This window comes from Gopherus evgoodei, chromosome 1, assembly GCF_007399415.2.
Source record: "Gopherus evgoodei ecotype Sinaloan lineage chromosome 1, rGopEvg1_v1.p, whole genome shotgun sequence".
Taxonomy (NCBI): Eukaryota; Metazoa; Chordata; order Testudines; family Testudinidae; genus Gopherus; species Gopherus evgoodei.
In genome coordinates this window covers 300,893,709-300,917,891 of record NC_044322.1, presented here as the reverse complement: position 1 = coordinate 300,917,891, position 24,183 = coordinate 300,893,709, and the positions used below count along the sequence as shown (strand labels likewise).

Genomic DNA, 24,183 nt, shown 5'->3' with positions numbered 1-24,183 from the left:
CAAACACTAGACTAGTGTTTCTCAACCAGGGGTACATGTAGATATTTGCCTAGTTTTACAACAGGCTACATAAAAAGCACTAGCAAAGTCAGTACAAACTAACATTTCATACCAACAATGACTTGTTTATACTGCTCTATATACTATACACTGAAATGTAAGTACAATATTTATATTCCAATTGATGTATTTTATAATTATATGGTAAAAATGAGAAAGTCAGCAATTTTTCAGTAACAGTGTGCTGTGACACTTTTGTGTTTTGATGTCTGGTTTTGTAAGCAAGTCATTTTTAAATTAGGTGAAGTAAGACAAAGACCCCCGAAAGGGGTACAGTAGTCTGGAAAGGTTGAGAGCCACTGCACTAGATTTTATGAAGTGGTTATTGAAAACCAATTTAATCAAACAATAGGTTCTTGTGCTCTCAAGAGATCAGCCACATAGGCAGGTCAATATATAACTCAGATATTACCCAGTAAGCATGCTGCTGCCAATCTTTTGTAACTAAAATCTAAAGGCTTATTTATAAGTGAAAAGAAGAAGAGAGTTAAAATGGTTAATAGATATACATACAATAGTGGTAATGTTCTTATAGCAGGTTTGTAGCAGTTATGTTATAGACTGCTGGCTTGTAAAGTCTCTGGTAACTTCCAAAAGATGGGAAGGTCCTCAGGCCATAGTTCAATATGTTCCTTTTAGTTGTAAATCCACAGTCCAGAGGATCAGAGCAGGAAAGGGGCAACATGGAGATGTTTCAAGGGTCTTTTATATCCTCTGCCATGTGTGTGGAATTTTATTGTCCCAAACCAAGCCCACAGCCCCTGTCTGTAGAAAGTTACTGGCACAAGATGGAGTCTAGGGTCATATGAGCATATCACATGTCCTTACATGGCTTGCTGACTCATAGTGGCAGTCACTGTCCATATCTGTGCTAAGGCACCCACAGGAAGACTTGCTGGGTCTGTGGCCATTGTGATAGTAATGTGTCTTTAATGGGTCATCAAAACATATGTCTGGCTTCAATGTAGATTTTACCTGATTGGTGTTACCCCAGGAACAAACACATCTGGGATACAAATATATAGCCAATATTCATAACCTCATATACAGTGATGATTTACACAGAATAGTCATATCTAGCAAATCATAATTTTCCATTAGAATATAAGAATGGCTGTACTGGGTCAGATCAAAGGTCCATCCAGCCCAGTATCCTGTCTATCGACAGTGACCAATGCCAGGTGCCCCAGAGGGAATGAACAGGTAATGATCAAGTGATCTCTCTCCTGCTGTCCATCACCACCCTCTGACAAACAGAGGCTAGGGACACCATTCCTTAACCATCCTGGATAATAGCCATTTATGGACTTAACCTCCATGAATGTATCCAATTCTCTTTTAAACCCTATTATAGTCCTAGCCTTCACAACCTCCTCAGGCAAGGAGTTCCACAAGTTGACTGTGCACTGTGTGAAGAAGAACTTCCTTTTATTTGTTTTAAACCTGCTGCCTATTAATTTCATTTGATGGCCCCTAGTTCTTATATTATGGGAACAAGTAAATAACTTTTCCTTATTCACTTTCTCCACATCACTCATGATTTTATATACCTCCTCTTTTCCAAGCTGAAAAGTGCTAGCCTCTTTAATTTCTCCTCATATGGGACCCGTTCCAACCCTCTAATCATTTTAATTGCCCTTCTCTTAACTTTATCTAATGCCAGTATATTTTTGTTGAGATGAGGAGACCACATCTGTACACAGTATTCAAGGGGCATGCCATGGATTTATATAAGGGCAATAAGATATTCTCCATCTTATTCTCTATCCCCTTCTTAATGATTCGTAACATCCTGTTTGCTTTTTTGACTGCCACGATGACTCCAAGAGCTTTTTCCTGATTTGTTGTAGCTCAGTTAGCCCCCATCATATTGTATGTGTAGTTGTGGTTATTTTTCCCAATGTGCATTACTTTACATTTATCCACATTAACACCTTACACTACATACTTCGTACAAGATTTGTTGCAATGTCTAACAGTGGCAATATTAATGATACACAAAGTCATATTTCAATCATACAGCATTTCACTGTCATTTTACAAACTCTGGGTCATAACAACTTGGGAAGTCATGCTGGGTCTCCCCAGTGGGAGGTTTTAGAGTTTACCTATGAACATTTTATAATGTCAAATTTCCATTTTCACAAGAAATCAGAAACCTAACACTAACTGAAGACAAAATATCAGGTGGTTGCCATTAAAAAGTCAGCCAACAGTTATTGGAATAGGATAGTTCCTATTCTGTGCAGACGGATCTCAGATACAACTGTGGGGGGTGGTATGGGGACTGTATCTTGAAGGGAAGCTGGGACCCTTTAAGGCACAGTTCCCAATACCACATGAGTAACTTTCCATATGCGTTGAGTATTTAAAGGCAACCATTGCATCCCTTGTTCTACAAGAACAGTCCTGAGGACTTTGCGTAGTGCATGTGGGGGATATAGGGAGCTCTGCTTTTGTTAAGAGGATGTTAGATCTAAGTGGGGACCATGATGTTAACATTGCAAGAGCTCTGGTTTGTCAGCCCTAAAATAAGGGCTGGATTTTTCTATATTTGTAACCACAACCTCCGTCCCCTCTCTACCACATCTCCTTTCTGCTGAGTTTATTTTGGTGTGTGGTGCCCCCGACAAATCAAACTAGTTATAGAGAGACTTCCAAAATAATGATAAACCTATCAGAGCGGGGCGGGGAAGGGAAGAGAAATACCATCAGAATGTGGGTCGTCCTGCACTGAGGGAACCTTCCCTTGCACTATGGACTTAGCTGGCTCAGGGAGTCATCTTACTTCCCACCTCCCTGCAACATATTTCCTTAATTTGACCCAATGATTTTAAATTTTTAGCTACAACTATTGTGGGAGTCATTAAGCGGATAAGAAAGTTCTAAGCTGGTAAACGGAGGCTCCTGTCAAGAAAGCATTTGGGAAACCCAGTTATAACCAGATATATCTCTTCTTAGTGGTGGTTATCTAAATGGAACATGCTCAGTTCTCTTCACCTTTCCTCATAGTGAACCCTTCATCATATTTCTTCTTCTTAAAAAAAAACACCTCTCCAATTTGCCTGTATTTTTTTGAAAATTTGATTCCAGAACTGAACACTGGATTGCCCCTGCAGCTTAATTGGCACCAAGGTAGAAAAAAAAGAATGACTGTGCTTCTTATATATGAAATGGATCTTGTCAACAGGACCTATTAAGCAGGGGTCTCAAACTCAATTTACCTTAGGGCCAGTACCAGTCCTCAAATCCTTCCAGCAGGCCAGTACTGTCACTCATACCGCCCAGAACCCGCCCCCAAAACTCTGTTCCCCACCTGGCTAAGGCTCTGGGAGGAAGTTTGGGTGTGGGAGGAGGTCTGGGGTAAGTGATTGGGGTGCAGGATCTGGGAGGAAGTTTGGGTGCAGAAGGGGTGAGAGGTTGGGCTCTGGAAGGGAGTTTGGGTGAGGGAGGGGGTCGGGTGCAGGGTCTGGGAGGGAGGAGGAGGGAGGGGTGCAGCTCTGGGATGAAGTTTGGAGGTGGGAGGGGGTGTGGGGAAGGGGGAGGGGTGCAGGCTCTGGGAAGGAGTTTGGGAGTGGGAGGGGTGAATGGGAAGGGAGAGGGGGTGCTGGCTCTAGGAAGGATGGAGGGTACGGCACTTACCTGGGGCTCCAAGGTGAGGCGAGCCAGGAGGCCTCTGCATGCTGCTGCCCCAGGCACCACCCCCACAGCTTCCCATTGGCTGCAGGGGTGCTTGGGGCAAGGAGGGGCCGGTAGATACATGGAGCACGCAGGCAGATGCCGCTCAGCTCTGCTGCACTGCTGGGGCCCCAGGCCATTGTAAATCACCTAGGGGGGAAGTGCCTGGGGGTGACAGGTGGGGCCAAGGGAGAGACCCAGCCTCAAAACTGCTGGAGCCCCATAGGCCACATTGGGGAGGTTTGCAGGATGCAGATGGCCCACAGGTTGAGAGTTTGAGACCCCTGTATTAAAGTATTTGTCTTTTATTCAAATGTTGAAAGTTTAAGTCATGCATAGTCTGACGTTATTGACATGTACTGTGACCGTATAGATCATTGTTGCAACCAGGGTCCTATGGTTGCAACAGGTCTTGTACAAAGGAGTTCAAATGGGGTGCCTATGGAAAGGTTGTAGTTTGCTGGTTATGATTATGCTGTCTGTCTATATGTATCATTTTTGTATTTGAAGTTATGAATATTGGCTATGTACGTGTATCTCAATGTATTTGATTCTAAGTAGCCTATTCTCAATAAGTAGGACTATTCTCAATAAGTGCCCAATCAAGAAACACTTAACTGACAATGGACTTTGGGAGATGTCAATCCACATCTGAGCTTTCCTGGGAACATTCAAACTAACATGTAAACAATGGCATCAGGCCTGCAAAAAGATGAATCATTCATAGGCAGTGACTTGCCCTGGTGGCTCCATCTCCATCTTGTTGCTGTGACTTTGCAAAGAAGAGGAAAGGGGTTTCCACCCATGAGAGAGAATATAAAAGGCCCTGGAAGCCTCTCCATTTTGTCTTCTGCTGGCTCAAGAGATGGTCTCTTCACCTCAAAGAGATGCCTGAAGGAAACTGGAACAAAGGACAGTAACTGTTGGGCTGTGAGTGATTGCTGGACCCAGACTAGGAAGGAATCCAGTCTGTGAAAGAAGCTTATTGGAACATCTCTGGGGGTGAGATTTCATCTGTAATCAGTTTCTTTATATATTAGCTTTAGACTTGCATGTTTTGCTTTATTTTGCTTGGTAACTTACTTTATTCTGTCTGTTATTACTTGGAACCACTTAAATCTTTTTATACTTAATAAAATCACTTTTTGCTTATTAATTGACCCAGAGTAAGTAAGTACTCCTGTAAAAGCAGCAAAGAATCCTGTGGCACCTTATAGACTAACAGACGTTTTGGAGCATGAGCTTTCGTGGGTGAATACCCACTTCCTCAGATGCATGTAGTGGAAATTTCCAGGGGCAGGTATGTATATGCTAGCAAGCAAGCTAGAGATAACGAGGTCAATTCAATCAGGGAGGATGATGCCCTGTTCTAGCAGTTGAGGTGTGAAAACCAAGAGAGGAGAAACTGGTTCTGTAGTTGGCAAGCCATTCACAGTCTTTGTTCAATCCTGAGCTGATGGTGTCAAATTTGCAGATGAACTGAAGCTCAGCAGTTTCTCTTTGAAGTCTGGTCCTGAAGTTTTTTTGCTGCAGGATGGCCACCTTAAGGTCTGCTATAGTGTGGCCAGGGAGGTTGAAGTGTTCTCCTACAGGTTTTTGTATATTGCCATTCCTAATGTCTGATTTGTGTCCATTTATCCTTTTCTGTAGAGACTGTCCAGTTTGGCCGATGTACATAGCAGAGGGGCATTGCTGGCATAAGTACTCCTGGGGGAGCAAATAGCTGTGCATCTCTCTCTATCAGTGTTATAGAGTGCGGACAATTTATGAGTTTACTTTGTATAAGCTTTATACAGAGTAAAACGGATTTATTTGGGGTTTGGATCCCATTGGGAACTGGGTATCTGGGTGCTAGAGACAGGAGCACTTTCTAACCTGCTTCTAGTTAAGTCTGCAGCTTTGGGGGTGTGGGTCAGACCCTGGGTCTTTGTTGCAGCAGTTTAACATACCCGGCTCAACAGAACAGGGTTCTGAAGTCCCAAACTGCCAGAGAAAATGGGCTCAGAGGTAGTCTCAGCATACCAGGTGACAGTCCCAAAGGGGGTCTCTGTGACTGAATCCGTCACACATAGTATTTGCCTGTTGAGGAATTACGTTATTTCCTATTCACTAGTCATTCCTGGATTATTTGTTTCCTAATTAGCATTACTATATACTACTAAACAGTAGGCTTTAATTAAAAATAGTTTTAGAAAATGACTTTGTTTAGGTAGCACTGATATTTAACTTATACAATGTATGCAAGAGTCAGAAGGCCACTGCAGATGATGTGTGAACCTTGATATTGCTGTTTTCTGAACTTTTGTTGAAGCCAAGTTAAATATCTTCTTCAAAAGGCAGGCTTTCTTCTTGAGTTAGAAAAGGGATGGTTCTGTTAGGAATAAAAATCCTTGCAGAAGAATCACTAAATAATGCTGTAAATAAACAGGCATTTGAAAGAAGAAGAAGAAAAACCAGAGACAGTAGAGTTAAGACATTCCCAAAAGCAGTAAAGAAATTCCTTTTATACAATCTTAACTCCCTTCCTTCTCCTGATACCATGAGAGTGTGATTTAAGTTCTTTCTATCATAATATTTTTGTATTGAAAGTGGATCTTTACAGGAGTGCATTAGTGTGATGCTATGGTCAAATATTATGGGATAGCAGTGGACTAGTGCTCGGAGGGTGACGTTATGTTGAGTGTGAATGCTGTCTTAATTCACCCAGTACTTTTAGTGGGGTTTGCATGGGTTTAGTGCATACTTACTTTGTAGTCTTTTTGTTGTGAAGAAATACAGTCTAAAAATTAAGCAACCGTAATTCTAAATGTAAGAGTTAGGTATGGGTACTACAATAACCTGGCTATAGCTACTAAATTTTCAACTCATGCACACATTAATCATTGGAATTGCATGATTGAACTGAACAGCATTACCTTTCATCTGTGTAAGTAGGAAAGAAGACTCTTTATTTCAGGCGCTCACATTAATTTAAAATTAATGTGAAAACATTTTATCTTTAAAACATGTCCTGTTACATAAAAACAACATGGACATTCTGATAGCAATATAAATTAATAAAACACAGAATATCCAAGGATACTACAATCTCTACAGCCTTACTGTAACTCTCATTATTAAGGCAAGTGGCCAAATGAATGAGCTACAGACAGAGTATATGCCCTATCCTGAATTTCATGAGGTTTGTCAGTCTGGGTTGCATCCAGTGTTTAACCTGAAGTGGGACATAGAATAGGTGGCTGGGAAGGAATTTCCCTAGCTCTGGTGAAGTTAATACCTCTGTGGTTAATGTAAAATTATGTCTTCTAGGAGGACTTACTTCTGAAGTATAATTGACCTTGGAGCACAGAGTGGGTGCCTATATGAGAGCTAATCTATCCTTTAAGAAAATATTTCTTTATTGAAATGCATAAGTATAAAGTCCTGCTACGTCTGATTTTATAAATATAGGCCACAACCCTGTGAGGTGATGAACAATGCCTGAGAAGTACTGGGTGCCCTTAACTCCCTTTGAAGTCACTATGAGTATCTACCCCAGGATAAATAGAACGTTCTCTGGAGAGATCACCCCACAGCTACTTACAAATAAAGTTGATTTCCACACTGCCACTATTGATTAGAAACTACATGTTTAAAATGTGTGTGCTGTATATGTACACTATGCTTGTATGTGTGTGCCTACAAAGGTAAAGCCAAAGTCTGGAGTTCTTAGAATATGATCCTATGAGATGCTGAGGATGTGCCCCAACACCTGCTGTAGACAATGGGAGCTGAAGGTGCTCTACACCACATAGCATTGGGCTATTCTACTCTATGTAAGTTCTTGTACCCCCATCCTCACTGTATTATCTGAGCACCTTCCAGCACTGCTTTACTAACATGACTAACACCTGTCATGGATGGGTTTGTTCTCCCTTTAGCCTCCCCACAGGTGGAGAATTGTGTATGTAGTGTAGTGTCATGTTTTGGTAGGGTTTGTTTTTATTAAACATTCACAGTGCTCTGTGTTGGAAACGGCCAGGTTGAAGAAGTACACCTTTTCCCTGGAATGGAAGGTGGAAAGACTGATCATCCTACAGAACTCTTTAAAGTCAATGGGAGTTTTGCCTGAGAAAGGACCTTAGGACTTAGCACATGGTGTATGTGTCTGCCTGTGCAGCCACAACAAAGCAGTATCCATGAATTTACCTTCAGTTTTTTTAAATATTTGTGATAATTCAGGATATGATCCTCAGGGGTAGTCTTTATCTGAAAAGAGAACAAAAATCCTTCTTGTATATTAACAACGAGGCTTAAAGTGATCAGAAAAAGAAGGGGGGCAGTCTGTCATAATCTTGAAGCAGCTTTGGGAAAAGAATTCTTAGAGTGCGCCCCTCAGTGAGCCAGCTCTATTTTTCATTCTTTTTGCCCGGTCTGCGACCCTTGCAACAGCCCCTGCCCCTTTTAAGTACTGACAAAAGTCAGCTGCGGGCCTTTGTAATAGTAGAGCATGAATAGTGCATGTGATGGGAAAGAATCTATGAAAAGGGCACATAAAAAATTGCCACACATAAAGAAATCACTGCACGTACTTCGTTCAGCAGGTGTCTTACATAGACAAGGTTGTAGTCATCACACTCTCTGCTCCTTCCCAGGAGAAGTTTGCTGGCATGAGTGGAAATCAATATCCCCAGCAAGAGGAAAAAGGAGGTGGCTGGAGCTGGAGAAGGGGTGTGGACAAATGGTCCCATGTTCCTACAAGCAAGCAGGAGCCACCACAGGATTTAAATCTAATCCGAGATCACACAAGCAGCTGCTTCCAGTAGGCACCTTCACTGGTATTTTTTTTTCTTTGTTTACTTCTGACCCATGTTGAACCAGAAATAATACAAGAGGCTGTTCCCAGAGCAGTGGAGGAAAAGGACATTGTAGGAGAGGCAGATGAATTTAGCCTGGGCAAACTTTTGATTTTCTCCTCTTTGGTCCTGAGAGAGAGAGAGAGAAAGAAATCTGCTAAGATTGTGAGAGAAGAATCAGATTGCTGCGGAAGTCATATGGAAGCTCCATTGATTTTCCTGGACAGTATTTGTTATTTCTTCAATGTTTTGTGAGCCTCTACCCATAAATTTCACATATTTGACTTGTATTTATATTTAGCCATTTATATGTAGCTCTGGGCCTCGCGAAGGAGGAGAGTCCCACAGCCTGGGATTCAGCCTAGGGCCAAATATCTGCACTGCAGTTTTACAGCCCTACAGCCCAAGCCCCATGAGCCTGAGTCAGCTGACATGGGCAAGCTGCTAGTGTTTAAATGCAGAGTGGACATACCCTATGTATCTATCTCTATAAGGTATATTTTCCAGTCCTTTATTCCTTCTCGTAGCTCTTCTCTGACCCTCTCCAATTTATCAGCATCCTTCTTGAATTGTGGGCACCAGAACTGGACACAGTATTCCAGCAGCAGTTGAACCAGTTCCAAATATAGATGCAAAGCCTCTCTGCTCTGACTCAAGATTCCCCTGCTTCTGCATCCGAGGATCACATTAGCTCTTTTGGCCACAGTGTCACGCTGGGAGCTCATGTTCAGCTGATTATCCACCATGATCCCCAAATCTTTTTCAGAGTTACTGCTTCCCAAGATGGACTCCCCCATCCTGGAAGTATGACCTACATTCTTTATTTCTAGATGTTTACATTTACAGTTAACCATATTATTTCCTCAGATACAGAACAGACATATTTATTGAACATTTCTGCCTTTTCTGCATTATTATTGTTAATTCTACCATTTTTATCTAGTAATGGACCAATACGATTGTAGGGACTCTTTTTGTTCCTCATATATTTTAAAAATTCTTCATTTCCCTTAACTCTGCTGGCCATAGATTTCTCCCTGTATCCCTTTGCTTTCCATATCAGTGTTCTACAATTCCTAACTTCTGATTTATGTTCATTGCTATCAACTTCCCCTTTCTTCCATTTGTTATATATTATTATTTATGGCTGCCTTCACTTCCCCTCTAAACCAGGTCAGTTTTTTAACCAGTACAGCCTTCTTCCTCAGTTGTGGGTTTGTGGCTTTTCAGGAATCTACTAAGGTGTTCTTAAGTGATTCACAATTATCATTCAAATTTTCTGATTAAATTTTTCCTCTCAGATTATTTGTTTCATAATTGTTTTCAGTTTTGTGAAATTGGCCTTATTAAAACCCCAAGTATATATATATTACTAATCTGGAATTTATTCTGCCTGCATATTATATATATATATATATATGGATTAGGTTGATGACTGTTGTTTATTCTAGGTAATGATGAAACAGAAATGTAATTAAATTACTTGCACTCTCTAATGAAGAAAACCTTAGATGTAGGCTTCTACTTTTGGGATAATGAAAGGGAAATAACATTTTAAACATTGCAGTCAATAATTTTGTCTCTTTTTAAACACAAAGTTATTTTGGATCAAATGCTCACTTGTACCCAAGGGTTTTCTGAAGTAAGTGATCTGTGAATGGGCAAGATCCCTAAATTGCTTTCTTAGTGCAGCACGCTCACACTATGTTAGCATCCACACCCACTTTCCAGGGTGTTGTGTTTATTTCTAATTGAAAGGACTAGCGCTTCAATCTAAATTTTCTCCTGAGCTGGGCTTGTTCCCAGGTTTCTTCCTTTTGGACATCTTTGTCCCTGCCCCTAATTCCCTCCTCAGAGAGTAAGACTACATCCTTCTTCATTTCTAGGCTGGAGGTGACAAGAGCCACTTGATCTGGTGAGTGAGATAGCTCCCCTGTCTTTTTGTAGGTTCCTAGCACCTGACATCTGAGTGAATCCATAAAAGAGCCCTGCATCTCTATCCTACAGAGTCCTAGAACCTGACACTCTGTCAGGGGTCCATAATGCAGGGTTCACATAGATAAAGACATATCTCAGTCTCGAGGACAAATTATGACACTGCCTGAGGATATTATAATTATCAGAACAGCCAGTATGCCCCAGCTCCAGGGCAGTCTTCTTGTCTGGCTGCCCCAGAGCCATAGACAATGGAAGCTCTGGGGTTTTCTGCTCTGAGGAAAACTGTATGGCGTCCTGTCCCAGAGCTGTGACCCCTGGAAAGCCTAGGCTGATGAGGAACGGTAAGCCTGAGTTCCCTGGGCTTCTGGGTTCATCGTTCCTTACCAGCTTGTCAGGTGGGCTGCTCTGGAGCTAACTAAGTAGGTTTAAAAGCATTCCTGGGTTCTGTTGGACCTTCACTGACATCAAACTGGCTCGGTGAAGCAAAAAAATATTTTCCAATCAGTGTTACTCTCACTGACTGCAACTGGAATCATGCATATGCCACAGCTCTGAAATTCATGCCCTTTGTTTATAATCACAACAAAGTAACTCAGTAAACCTGGAGACTTGAACCAGTTTTGGAGGAAACAGTTGTTCTCGATTGTACTCATCACAAACGTGTATGTAGGCATTACAAGTGATTTTCATTGAAATAGCTCTGGACTGTAGCCCTGAGAATCCTTTGTATGTATTTAACATACACAATACATTGCTCTCTCTGTCTCTCTCTCTCTCTCTTTCTCATTTGGAGTATGTGTCATTTCATGGGAGATTACTTAATGAAAAAACTTGCTGCCGGGGAAGCAAATCCAACTGTAGCAGCTTATGCTCTTGTTTCTTAAAAAACACCAAAAAATTTTTAAAAAACCCCACAGAAGCTTATAGCATAGAAAAAGATCCTGAAACTTGAGTGTATAGCACTAATTCCCAATGAATTAATATGCCACTATTAGAATTTACAATATTGTCATGCCTAGGATTGGCCCCTTTGTGCTAGATGCTGTATAAACACTTAGAATGACATCATCCTGAAGAGCTGAAATTCTAATTTCAGATAAGGCACAACTGCCTACATTTTGAAAAATGACCAGTGATTTTGGGCACACAACTCAAGACCCCTTAAAGAGGCCTGATTATCAGAGCGTAAGGGCTCAACTCTGTTTAAGGTATTTTAGTTTAGCCGTCATTAGTTGGCTGATTTCTGGCAGGCATCATGATAGAAGTGGGCCTTGTGCAGAGATCTGAAGGATAGTGGCTTTGTGGACTAGCTCAGGGAGGTTATTTGATGCATGGGGGGACAGTGCGGAGCTAAGTGCAGAAACAGCTGTGGGAGAAGTGGACAAACAAGCAAGCTAGGCTGCCATCACTGAGGAGGAGAAAAGAGTGATGGAAAGAAAGACCAAAGCAGATAGGTAGGGAGGAGCAGATTTATGAAGGGCCTTGAAGGTGAGGACCGGAACCTTGAGCTTGGGAGAGTGGAAAAAGAGGAGGCAGTAGAGATATTTGAAGAGAGGAGTGACAGGCAAGGAAGAAAGGAGAGCTCTAAAAGAGTATGTGCTCAGGAAAGCATTGTCCCCCCGTAGCTCACTGCTGTATGGAGGGGATTACGCAGGCTGCATCATCCCTTATGGTGGTGCAGCTTGCTTCTCCCTGAGCCACTGTGGATGACCAAGATCATGACTCTACTTCCTCTCTTGTCCCTTTGAGACAATATGCTTTCTCCCAAAGGCACAAGGGAAAGCAGTCTCTAAGCTTCCCAAATCTGAGGACTGTGACTGTCAAAGTCTCTTGCCTGGTGAAAACAGTGGGGAATTGGTTGGAGGTCTTTGCATGCTCCACACAACCCTTTGCAGCTTTTCTAGGGCCAATCACTATTTAGCCCAAAGTTTGTTACACTCCAAAAATAATGGCAAAAATGAAGTTCTGAATCAACTTATTACCTTGCAATGGTACTTGGAATGTTTGCTGTTTACTATGCATGTTTCCCAGGCTGCCTGTTCCTTTTCATGGAAAAATTTGAAATGTTGTGGGTTTGGTATGAATTGGAACAGAACCAAATAAATTTCAAACTATCGAATTTCTCCATGAAACAACTACCTTTCTGTGCCCAGCTCTTAGTGGGAGCCTTGCGTACTCTGAAAAATCAGGCCCTAAGTTACGCTGTGGTAACGCTTCTTCAGCACAACAAAGTTATCAGTATTTGTACAAAGCCTCTGACATGAGGTGAAATAAAACGTATTTGTCATATATCAGCATAACTGAATAGCTTGGAATCATATGGAGTAATGGACCCACTCCCAAGCTGGGAACCTTTCACAAAGAACCAACACACAGGATGAATAAATGTAAAATTATACTTTTATTCAAACATTTTTGTTATTAAATATAGAAATAATAAGGGGATTATTTTTCATTGAGTAAAATCAAAGTCTTAAATAATATTGTAGTGCAACTATTTGCATATTCACCTGAGATAAAGTACTTGTATGCTACTTATTATATAATAAATATATCTGGCACCTTTTAAATTCTCTAATACAGAGATGAAACATTAAAAAAATCAGTGGCTCAAAATTCAGACATAATACATGTACAATATATAGTCTCACTTCCTGTTAGACAGCTGGCAATGTTTAGTTGCCTTATCCCTCTAACAATTTCAGGATTTTAAAAAATAGTTAGCATCCATCAGCCATCAAGGCCCCAGTTCAGGAAAGCATTTCAACATATGCTCATTTTAAAACATGTACTTAAATCCCTTAGAGTTGAGTGGGACTTCAGTGTCTGCTTAATTTTAAGGACATTCTTCATTGCTTTCCTGAGATGCTTTTCTGATTCAGTGCCCTCTTTTCAGCCCAATTAAATAAATGATCAGTCATAACCATATTAATTTTAGCTATCAAGATAGTACCAGAAGGTCTGTTAAATACAGTATTGGGTCTACATGGTATGTTTATATGAAGTTCACAGGGAATATCAGGTAAACGTTGCACAGCTCTGCATTATCCAGTTAATAAACATATAGAAGATAAACAGGAATTCTATACATATTATTTCTTACGCAACAGTAGGAATTATAAATACTTTGCTGGTGTTTCTACAAAATAGATTTCATTATAAATAATGATTGAAAATAGTTAAATATTAATAAATAGATTTATATAAAAACGGAATAACAAAAGCTATAACTAAGCCTTTCAACATTTACATTTCCTTTTCTGATTTTGGCTCCTTTTTCTCTTTATGTGAGTAGTTGGATGGTCCAGTAGTAGCTTTTGTAAGGTGGGGAAAAGTTCATTAACAGCTTTGCGTTGGATTTTCTTATCATTCATCTGGTTCAAAAGACAAAAGAAATGGTCATTTCAAAAAGTACTGTACCTTTATTAGCATGTGCTATGGTCTAGGCCAGCAGTTCTCAAACTGTGGGTTGGGACCCCAAAGTGGGTCACGACCCCATTTTAATGGGTTCACCGGGGCTGGCATTAGACTTGCTGGGGCCTGAGGCTGAAGCTGAAGTCCGAGCCCCAGTGCCTGGGGCTGAAGCTGAAGCCCTCGAGCTTTGGTTTTAGCCCTGGGTGGTGGGGTTCAGGTTAAGACCCCTCCACCCTGAGTCTGAAGCCCTTGGGCTTTGGCCCCCACCTGAGGCAGCAGGCTCGGACTTTGGCTTTGCCCACTCCCCACCCCCACCCTCTGGGGTGGCGGGGCTCAGGCTTCAACCCCTGTCTTGGAGATGTGTAGTAATTTTTGTTGTCAGAAGGGGGTTGCAGTGCAATGAAGTTTGAGAACCTATGATCTAAGATGTTGTATGGGGCATTACGTGATAGGGCAAAGTAGCACATTGATGAAGAATAGCAATAACCCATCAATCCATCAACCAGTTCAGATAAGGAAGAGCAATCTTCTAATGAACTTTGTTGTCCAATTTCCAGGCTGCTTTATGACATGGTACAAGTCAACAGCATACTATGCAACTGAGCTGCTCTGCGGCTCATCATGATATAGTAGGATAACATTTGAGTTACTGTGGTATTGGAGGACAAATTATTAAAGCAGAGCCATATGCTGATGGCTGTAATTGAAATCAATGGCGTTAAACTGGTATTAATGGTAGAATCTGATACAGAATGTCACTTTTGGAGGCTTTCTTTTAATCCTGCTTGAGGTCTGACTATGAACTGATTACTACTTCCTCAACCCAGTTTAGGAGACAAATGGCTATTAACTATGTAATAATCTGATGTAAGGTTAAGGTTGTCTGTTACTCTCATTGACTCTATTTTCATTCATTAATTTTTAGATTAAAATGTTTCAGATGTTAAAATGCATCAGTTGAGCTACTTTGTGAGCACACATACATAATTAAAAAAAACACAGATAAAAACATTAACTAAAAAATTGCCTTGCAGGTTATGACTAGATTGTCTTCTCCACAGTGAAAACACTTAACATAAGAACAGCCATACTGGCTCAGACCCAAGGTCCATCTAGCCCAGTACCTGTCTTCCGACAGTGGCCAATGGCAGATGCCCCAAAGGGAATGAACAGAACAGGTAATCATCAAGTGATCCATGCCCTGTCACCCAATCCCAGCTTCTGGCAAACAGAGTCTAGGGACATGATTTATGCCCATCCTGGCTAATAGCCATTGATGGACCTTTCTTCCATGAATTTATCTAGCTCCCTTTTGAACTCTGTTATAGTATTGACCTTTACAACACCCTCTGGCAAGGAGTTCCAAAGATTGATAGTGCGTTGCGTGAAAAAATACTTTCTTGTGTTTGTTTTAAACCTGCTACCTATTAATTTTGTTTGGTGGCCCCTTGTTCTTGTATTATGAGAAGGAGTAAATAACACTTCCTTGTTTACTTTCTCTATACCACTCATGATTTTATACACCTCTATAATATCATCCCAAGATGAAAAGTCCCAGTCTTATTAATCTCTCCTCATACAGAAGTCCTTCTATACCCCTAATCATTTTTGTTGCCCTTTTCTGAACCTTTTCCAATTCCAATATATCTTTTTTGAGATGGGGCGACCACATCTGCATGCAGTATTCAAGGTGTGGGCGTACCTTGGATTTATACAGAGGCAATATGATATTTTCTGTCTTATTATCTATCCCTTTCTTGATGATTCCCAACATTCTGTTCGCTTTTTTGACTGCTGCTGCACACTGAGTGGATGATTTCAAAGAGCTATCCACTTAGACAAAAGCCTAAAAGAGTAAAGGGGTTTTAGACTTTGTCCTGAAAGTCAAGAAGCTGAGGCTCTGTTGCCGCAAAAGGGGAATGAATTCTAGATTTTGTCTTTATAAAACAAAAGGAAAAAAAGAAATATCCTTACCGGAAGTTTTGCCAACTCCATTAGGTCTTTTACTTTTTTGAAGCTTTCAGTTAGGCTGTTACTCAACGTATGCAGGGCATTGTGTATGTTCTTGACGTGCAATTTATCCGTAGCTGGGCCAATATTATCAAACATTTTCAAGTACATGGAAATGATCTGGCTGAGTATGATTTTTTTTTCAGTTGCCTGTTAGAAATACAGCACATGAAAGCGTTTAATGAACTTCCATCAACAGCAAAATGCAGAAAATCAAAATGAAGGCCCTCTGCTGTGATCAAAGAGTACTCAGGACAGGGCAATGCAAGGATCGCCTAAAACCTTGATTCTGGGTTGGCTGGGCCTTGAGCTGAGCACCTGGCATAAACTAAAGTATCCTGAGGGCTGTTGTAACTTGTGCCAGCTGCCGCAATCCCAAGGAGCAATTACAGCAGCCCAGTGATCAATGATACATAGGAGCTCCCTGGCTACCCCCCCTTTTTTTCCAAGCCATGTCCCCTACACTAGCAGAGAAGGCAGCAGAATGTCATAGGAGCCACTATGTCATGCTAAGCTACTAAGGGATCCCAGACTCTGAGGTGATTCTCCTGTGGCCAGTTACTTCGGGTTGAGAGCCACTTTGCACAAGCAGCACAATGCAAAGCAGCTGCACCGGTGCTCAAAATCTGGTTCTAAGGATGTAAGCTTACCTCTGTCCAACTTTTCAGTCTTTCTGTGAAAATAGATCCGCCCTCAGCTACATCTGACTGACTTGAATTCTGGAATGGAACATAGAAATGACTTAGGAGACACCAAGATTTACCGAAAAACAAACAGGGCCCTCCATTGTAATGGATGGGAGTAATAGTGAAATACATACAAGAATTATTTTTGCTTTAAGGATTTTCAGCTGTTATAAGTCTTTCATATCGGAGGAATTATACAATTACATTCACTAAACTGTCAAGTCCCACTGGCATTCTGTTAATTGCACAACAAATATCATTAGTTGATTTACCTATACCTTTTCCGCCTGCAGTTCATCTGACAAGCAACTAGCTACTCACAGTGTGTAGGTTACTACGTGCTCTTTGTGGATGCTGACATTAACGACTAAAAAATAAATACCAATAGACACAGCAATTTGTTCTTTGAATGGTCTGATCTAGTTTTATCTTGTTTTCTGAGGGATTTAAGGCCAGCAGTGCAAAATCAGTGGGCCTAACCCTTCATTCATTCCTTTCACAGTACTTAGGAAAATCTCCCGTTGACTTTAGCGAAGGAATGGGAATTCATTTACCTTAGTGAAAATTTTGTGTCAGTAAAGATCCCAGTGCAATAGGGTGACCAGACAGCAAGTGTGAAAAATCGGGACGGGGTGGGGAGTAATAGGAGCCTATATAAGAAAAAGCCCCAAATATCAGGACTGTCCCTATAAAATTGGGACATCTGGTCACCCTACAGTGCAAAGGGCCTATTCAGAGTGATTCTCACATGCGGAGACCACCTGTGCCTGCCAATAGCCAGGGAGCAAAGTGAGGGCAGCTGGCTTCAGCAATGTTAGTGAGGAGGCTCTGTCCGTGTGAGCATGCTCAGTATATGCCAAGCAGCATATCTGAGGGGAAGGCATGTGACACTGCATATGCCCCTCCCCTGTATCATCTGTGCGCACGTGATTCCCATGTTAAGGATTTGAATGTGGCTTAAGTAGTGCCCATAGGCCTTCCCTGTTTGGGTGAATTGCAAAGAGCCCAGTTCTAGTAAACTGTCATTTCAGAGTCAGAACTCCTGTAATATCAGAGGTCTGTAAAAACTGGGGGAAAGTCCAATATCCCACTCTCAGACTGAGGGATGCAAAGATATTGTGGACTAGAGAGTATTTCGCATAGCTGGAAAACTGGTGTTCTGTATGCTGTAGCTCAATGATTGCAGAGTTAGAAAATCCAGGGCTTTAAAAATATTTTTCTAGGGGAAATTTAGTTATTTTTACTAGCCCTGATAAAACATAATCCTAACAATACAATGTGAATCATTCATTTTTTGTTTGTTGAATAATGTAATTACAGTGACTTCAGTGAGATAATCTGCATACTTAAGTGCTTTGCTGGATCAGGGCTTTCCTGTCAATTTTGAGAAGTGCTGAGCACCTGCAGTGGACTTGAACTCTTGACTTCAGTGAAAACAATAAGTGCTCAGCACCTCCCAGGATCTGGCCCTACATAGTCACATATACTATAATAGGAATCTAACATATAATCACAATAATTTTATTTATATAAAATCAATATTGCATTTAATCTTCAAGCACTTGACAAAAATTAAACAAACCTTACAACATTCCTTTATGGTTATTACTGTACTCATTCTACTGACAGATAAACACCCAAAATCAGTGGCTGATCTGGAAATGGAAGCCCATGATCCTAGCCCCAAGTTCTTTGCTGTGGCTACAAGAGCATTCTGCATCTTTCATTCATTTAAGGAAATGAATTTAAAATGTAAAAAAAAAAATTAATACCTACCCCATCCTACAGCTCTTACTCCCATTAATAATCCCAGCTGACTGACTCCTAAGTGATCATACATTTATTAACATAACATTTACACAATCTCTATGAAAAGTGCTAATGTTGCAGATCTAGTATTTTTGCAAACATCATAATTTCAGTGTATGCAAGCAGGATTAATATAGCAATGTTTCAAAAATACTAAAGAATAAGCGCTAGGGGCCGCCTTTGAGCAATGTAACAAGAAAAAAGCACCAGATGCATTTGCTAAAGCAAAGGATCTCCTTTCATCTCTATCATTTTCATTTGTTCCTGATTACATTTAACTACTACTTAATCCCCTATCTCTGGTAAATGTAACTTTATCACCCTAAAACTAATGATCATCCAAGAGGTTGCATCCTAACTGTTACAAGATTTTCTCATTATGCATTGTTCCATGTAATTGATTGCTAAGGGAACTGGGAGAATGTTCCCCACCATGAAGCAGAAACAGTTGTATTAATTTTTCCCAGATAGATTCAAAATACTACATTACTTTAATTAGTTCAGTTGAAGGGACCTGAGTTTTGGTGACAAAGGTGAATAGCACAGAGACATTGTCTAGCATCAAACTATATTCAAATAAACAATTAACTGTAAAAGCAAACCTACACGTTGTAACAGGACTATATTACATTGATTGTCATAAACCAAACTCTAGCCAACTTTCAGTAATATTTAAGTCCAATTGGTGTCTAAAGCATAAGCAGTAAGAGAGGAAGAAGAATGAATTATTAGATGGTTATACTTACAAAGTCAGCTTTGAGTTTTTCTATATCTTCTTCTATTTTAGGAAGAACTGATTGACAAAAGAAACATCCAAAACAAGAGCTGATAGATAGAAGGATGAAGAGATAAATCTGAGGAGTCATTGCTGTGGAGACACTGAAGTAAAATTGCTGAAGTAGTTTCTGAATGTGACTATCAGGCCTAAAGCAGGGAGTCAACCTTCTAACAGTCAGGTCTGGTATTAGAAGAAAGCCGAGTAGTGAACTTCATCTGTCTTGCTGGTGGTATTTATACCTGGGTGTTGAATATTTTTATCTCATCATCAGAATTACGCATTGTTCATAAGTTTTAGAAGATGAGATGGTGTTAGATAGGATGTGATGCTCATTGGTTTTATTAATAGGTATGGTTTGTGGGACTTTAGCGTTTAAAGTTTCCTTTAAATGACTAGGTCTCCCATGTGACAGAATATGATGCTCGGTTACGTGTCCAGCCCTGCCACCGTTGAGGGATCCCTCGAAAGCATTTTCAACCTGGCACTGGAAATTTTCCAGATGGCTCATCAGCCCCATTTAAAGGTAAAATTTACATGGTGTGCTGAAAAGTTTCAATCATTTGTTTGTGGTTGGGAACAAGCAGGAAAGGAAATTCTGGTACAACTTGGGGAAGTGGAGTCTTACAAAGCGTATATGCTGTGGCTCAGACAAGATTCTTGCAAACCATCAGAAAGCAAGGAAATCATATTGTGTGGTTAAGGGGTCAGTTTGACAGTCAAGTCACTTGTTGTGTGCTTTTAAAGTAACCACTTTGATTAATGTTGGACTCTTCAGAGCTCTGAAGAATTTAAGATGATCGTTTCAGTGTGATATTTTATGCAACTTAAATAGCCCTTTCTTTAAAGACAGAAATGTTTTCATAATATTTTCTTTTTTCCAGTCTAGCCGCAGTGACTGTAGAAAATGAAATTCTGATACCAATGTGAGGATGTATTTTATTAAGTCTTTGGCTCTGCAGGTTCTTTCTTTATGCAAAGCAGGGCCTGCAAGGTTATGCTACAGCACAACTTCAAGTGGAGACTGTGGCTGGGTGCAAGTGAGGTTAAGCTTGACACTGAGCTGTACTTAACTCTCACGCCCTGTATGACTTTTTGCTTGCACAAAATTAGTATGGCACAAAAGCCCCTGGGCATGGGTGGAGAATGGGCATGTTTAAGGAGACATGGACCTAATCACAATCCTCCTCAGAAGTGCTGAGCTATGTACTTCCGGTCTTATTCTTGCTTAGAATGGGGTACACAGTGGGGAAATCTGCTCGATTTTGATTTGCTGGGCTCACACTCATTTTCCATGGCCATTTGTGGGAATGAAGCTTTCTTCAGAAGGATGTTCATGTGTAAAGGGATCAGGCTATTTGCAAAATCTGTTTTGTGAAGAAACTGAAACAGTGTCAGGTAGAAGTAGGGTAGCATTCACCTTAGGGAAGGAGCAGGGTAGGCAGTAGAGAGAATGGAGGGGTGCTACTGGAGGGGGATGAGGGAAAAAGAAGAGAGGCAGGGTCAAAAGAAGAACCAGCTCATCACATCTATGGACTTGCTTTACAGAGGTTATAGAGGAGGAGCTCATTGCAGCCTTTGTAAAATTCAGCCTGAGGTGTTGAGGAGGATTGGATTGACACCTTAGCACTCTGAACTGCCCTGCAGGATCATTGCTGGAGTGAGCTACAGCCCTTAATTAAGTAAAACTGTTCCCAGAGAGAAGTTATCAGTGGTTCACAGTCAAGGTGGAAGAGCATATTGAGTGGGGTCCCACAGGGATTGGTCCTGGTGCTGTTCTATTCAATACCTTAATCAGTGATTGAGATAGTGGCCGAGAGAGTACACTGATAAAGTTGGCTGATAAAACCAAGTTGGGCGGGGTTGCAAGTGCATTGGAGGATAGCATTAAAATTCAAAATGATCTGGAGATATGGTCTGAAGTAAATAGGATGAAATTCAATAGGGATAAACGCAAAGTACTCCATTTAGGAAAGACCAATGAGATGCATGCATACAAAAAGGAAAATGACTGCCAAGGAAGAAATACTGCAGAAAGGCATACATACATGTATGAACCACAAGCTAAATTTGAACCAACAGTGTAACATTGTTGCAAAAAAAAGCAAACATTATTCTGGGATGTATTATCGGGAGTATTGTAAGTAAGACTCGATAAGTAATTCTTCCGCTTTACTCCGCGCTGATTAGGTCTCAACTGTAGTATTGTTCTGGGTACCACATTTCAGGAAAGATGTGGAAAATTGGATAAAGTCCAGAGAAAGAGCGACAAAAGTGATTAAAGGTCTAAAAAACATGACCTCTGAGGGAAGATTGAAAAAATTGGGTTTGTTTAGTCTGGAGAAATGATGACTAAGAGGGGACACGATAAAAGTTTTCAAGTACATAAAAAAGTTGTTACAAGGAGGAGGGAGAAAAATTGTTCTTGTTAACCGCTGAGGACAGGACAAGAAGCAATGAGCTTAAATTGCAGCAAGGGCGATTTAGGTTGGACATTTGGAAACTCTTCCTGTCAGGATAGTTAAGCAGCAGAATAAATTGCCTAGGGAGCTTGTGGAATCTGCATCATTGGAGATTTTTAAGAGCAGGTTAGACAAATACATCAGGTATGGTCTAGATCAGGGGTCGGCAACCTTTCAGAAGTGGTGTGCCGAGTCTTCATTTATTCACTCTAATTTAAGGTTTCACTCGCCAGTCATACATTTTAACGTTTTTAGAAGGTCTCTTTCTATAAATCCATAATATATAACTAAACTATTGTTGTATGTAAAGTAAATAAGGTTTTTAAAATGTTTAAGAAGCTTCATTTAAAATTAAATTAAAATGCAGAGTCTCCCAGACCAATGGCCAGAACCTGGGCACTGTGAGTGCCACTGAAAATCAGCTCGCGTGCTGCCTTCAGCACGCATGCCATAGGTTGCCTACCCCAGTCTAGATAATACTTAGTCCTGCCATGAGTGACCTCTTGAGGTGCCTTCCAGTCACTGCTTTTTTCACACAGCCGATTTAACGTCAGCAGCAGTGCTAGTGTGACCCAGCCTGCTAAGGTAGGGATCCGTACCCCCCATGTCCACAGCAGACTGCAGATGTTCAAGTGAATGCAAATTGATTTTCTACTACAGAACATTTGTTCTGCAAAAGGTATAAAATAGAAACCAAGGATGACAACTCAATTTGAAAAATGGGGCTACTCCAACTCACCCTTAAACAAGTAGATGTTGCTTAGGAACAAAGCCACAATTGAATACAACTGTTGTGTCATCATATATGACAACAAGACATTTGAGAGTGAGGGAGATGGAAACAGTTGTGCTGTGATGACTAGCACTAGTGCTAAGCTGTCTTCTGAGCAGCCAGCCTGCCAAGTGCCAATGTCTGCATATTGAGGCTAGAAGTTTCAGGCTTACTTAGATTCTCTCCCCCTCTCTTTGGCCTTTAATAATCAATTCAATTATTAAATGCTCTCCAGAAAAAAAGGCAACATGTTTCCTGAATAAATAAGACAATTGCTGTGGGTGTTGTGAATGGAGGACATATTATTTATGGTCAGAGTCCCTTTACGTTATCTATCTCCTGTGAGTAAATGGCACCAGACTACTATCAGTATTAGCATCTTTCTTTCTTTGATAAGAAAATCCTTGATGTGGGTCATCCCCAGATCAGTGCTCTTCTCTAGATGCACTGACCTCATCTTCATCATCCTGAGGTTGGACAACTGCCTGCAATACATTCTCTTAACTCAACTGGGGCCTGCAGTCCTCGGGATCCTGTTTTTCCCAAACAAAGTGATCAGAACAGACTACTCTTGGCTAGTACTAGCAGATCTTCTAAACAGAAATATCATCGTGTCAAATTGTTAGGAGTATCCAAGTTGAGTTGATACAATGGGGCCTAAATGTGTCTTTGTGCTGGATCCCTTTCTCCTTCCACTTCCACTCCCATTGTGCTGATGAGCAGGAAAAACATTTACAAATACAACAACAGAGGGAGAGATCTTCTAACATTTTCTCCAGTCCTGGACATGGAGGCTGTTATGAATAGTCAATCACTCCCTTTCCAGCTAGGACTATTCATGTATCCATGCTGCAATTTCTGTGTGTCAGGTGCCAAAAGGGATAGATGACAAAAAAAAAAAGAAAGTCAAAAAATTGAAAGAACAAAACGCCCTTATTCTACGTGGAATTCTGTTGTGTATATGAAACAGCACAACACCATGGGTGAGCCTCAGAGCCCAGACCAGAACCCTGACATGGAGGACACAGCCTATTATAAGGATATGACTATGTCTTTCCCAACTAAGCCTGTTGATTTGTGGATCAGAGAACAGAAATTGGGGATCAATAATTCAATAAATGCACTTGGTTAATTTATGAAATATTGCTGCAAATGAGCTGAGACTTGGTGTTTACCAACAGTGCAACATAGGGGAGCCTGTGTCCCAGAACACCAGGACAGAGCCCTGACATTGACGCAGTTAAATGAGATGGCCTGAATTGCATCCTTGTCTTTTGCAGTATTTTATGTGACCTTTTACAGCTGAGACTAGATGTGCATATGACAGCTGCAATTACTTGGCATTAATATTACAAGAGAACATTCACTTTAGATCTGTCCCCGCTAATAATATCATAATAACCTAATATTTCTAGCAATGGTGTCTGAAGCAAGGTTTGGCTCAGGTGACTTGGAATGGCTTAAAACAATCTAAAACTTCCCAAATCCTGCTGGCCTAGCTCTTCCTAACTCCGCAAACTGCTCCCAACCGCTCCATGAAAGAGTCAAAGACTCAGCAACTTGACCATGCCCACTCCGTCTATTGCAGGTGATGCTCCTCCCCTCGGAAATGAGAAGAAAGATCTGATTAAGGTGATCAGCCACACAGTAGTAATACCAAATAACAAATCCATGCAGTGAACAGAGCATGTGCACAATCCATAGATTTGCGTTTGCATTGCTGAAATGTTGTTAACATAAAACA

The 24,183-nt window shown here is 40.9% G+C and overlaps 1 protein-coding gene across 1 annotated transcript; it reads right to left on the bottom strand.

Moving 5' to 3' along the window:
* Nucleotides 1–13,750: 13,750 nt before the first annotated feature.
* On the bottom strand, nucleotides 13,751–19,296 carry IFNG (interferon gamma). Its single transcript, XM_030554140.1, has 4 exons — nucleotides 19,177–19,296; nucleotides 16,586–16,654; nucleotides 15,900–16,085; nucleotides 13,751–13,885 (listed from the first exon to the last, which is right to left on the bottom strand). Exons 1-4 carry the CDS (start codon nucleotides 19,294–19,296, stop codon nucleotides 13,751–13,753), a joined length of 510 nt encoding a protein of 169 aa, XP_030410000.1.
* Between the last annotated feature and the right edge of the window lie 4,887 nt (nucleotides 19,297–24,183).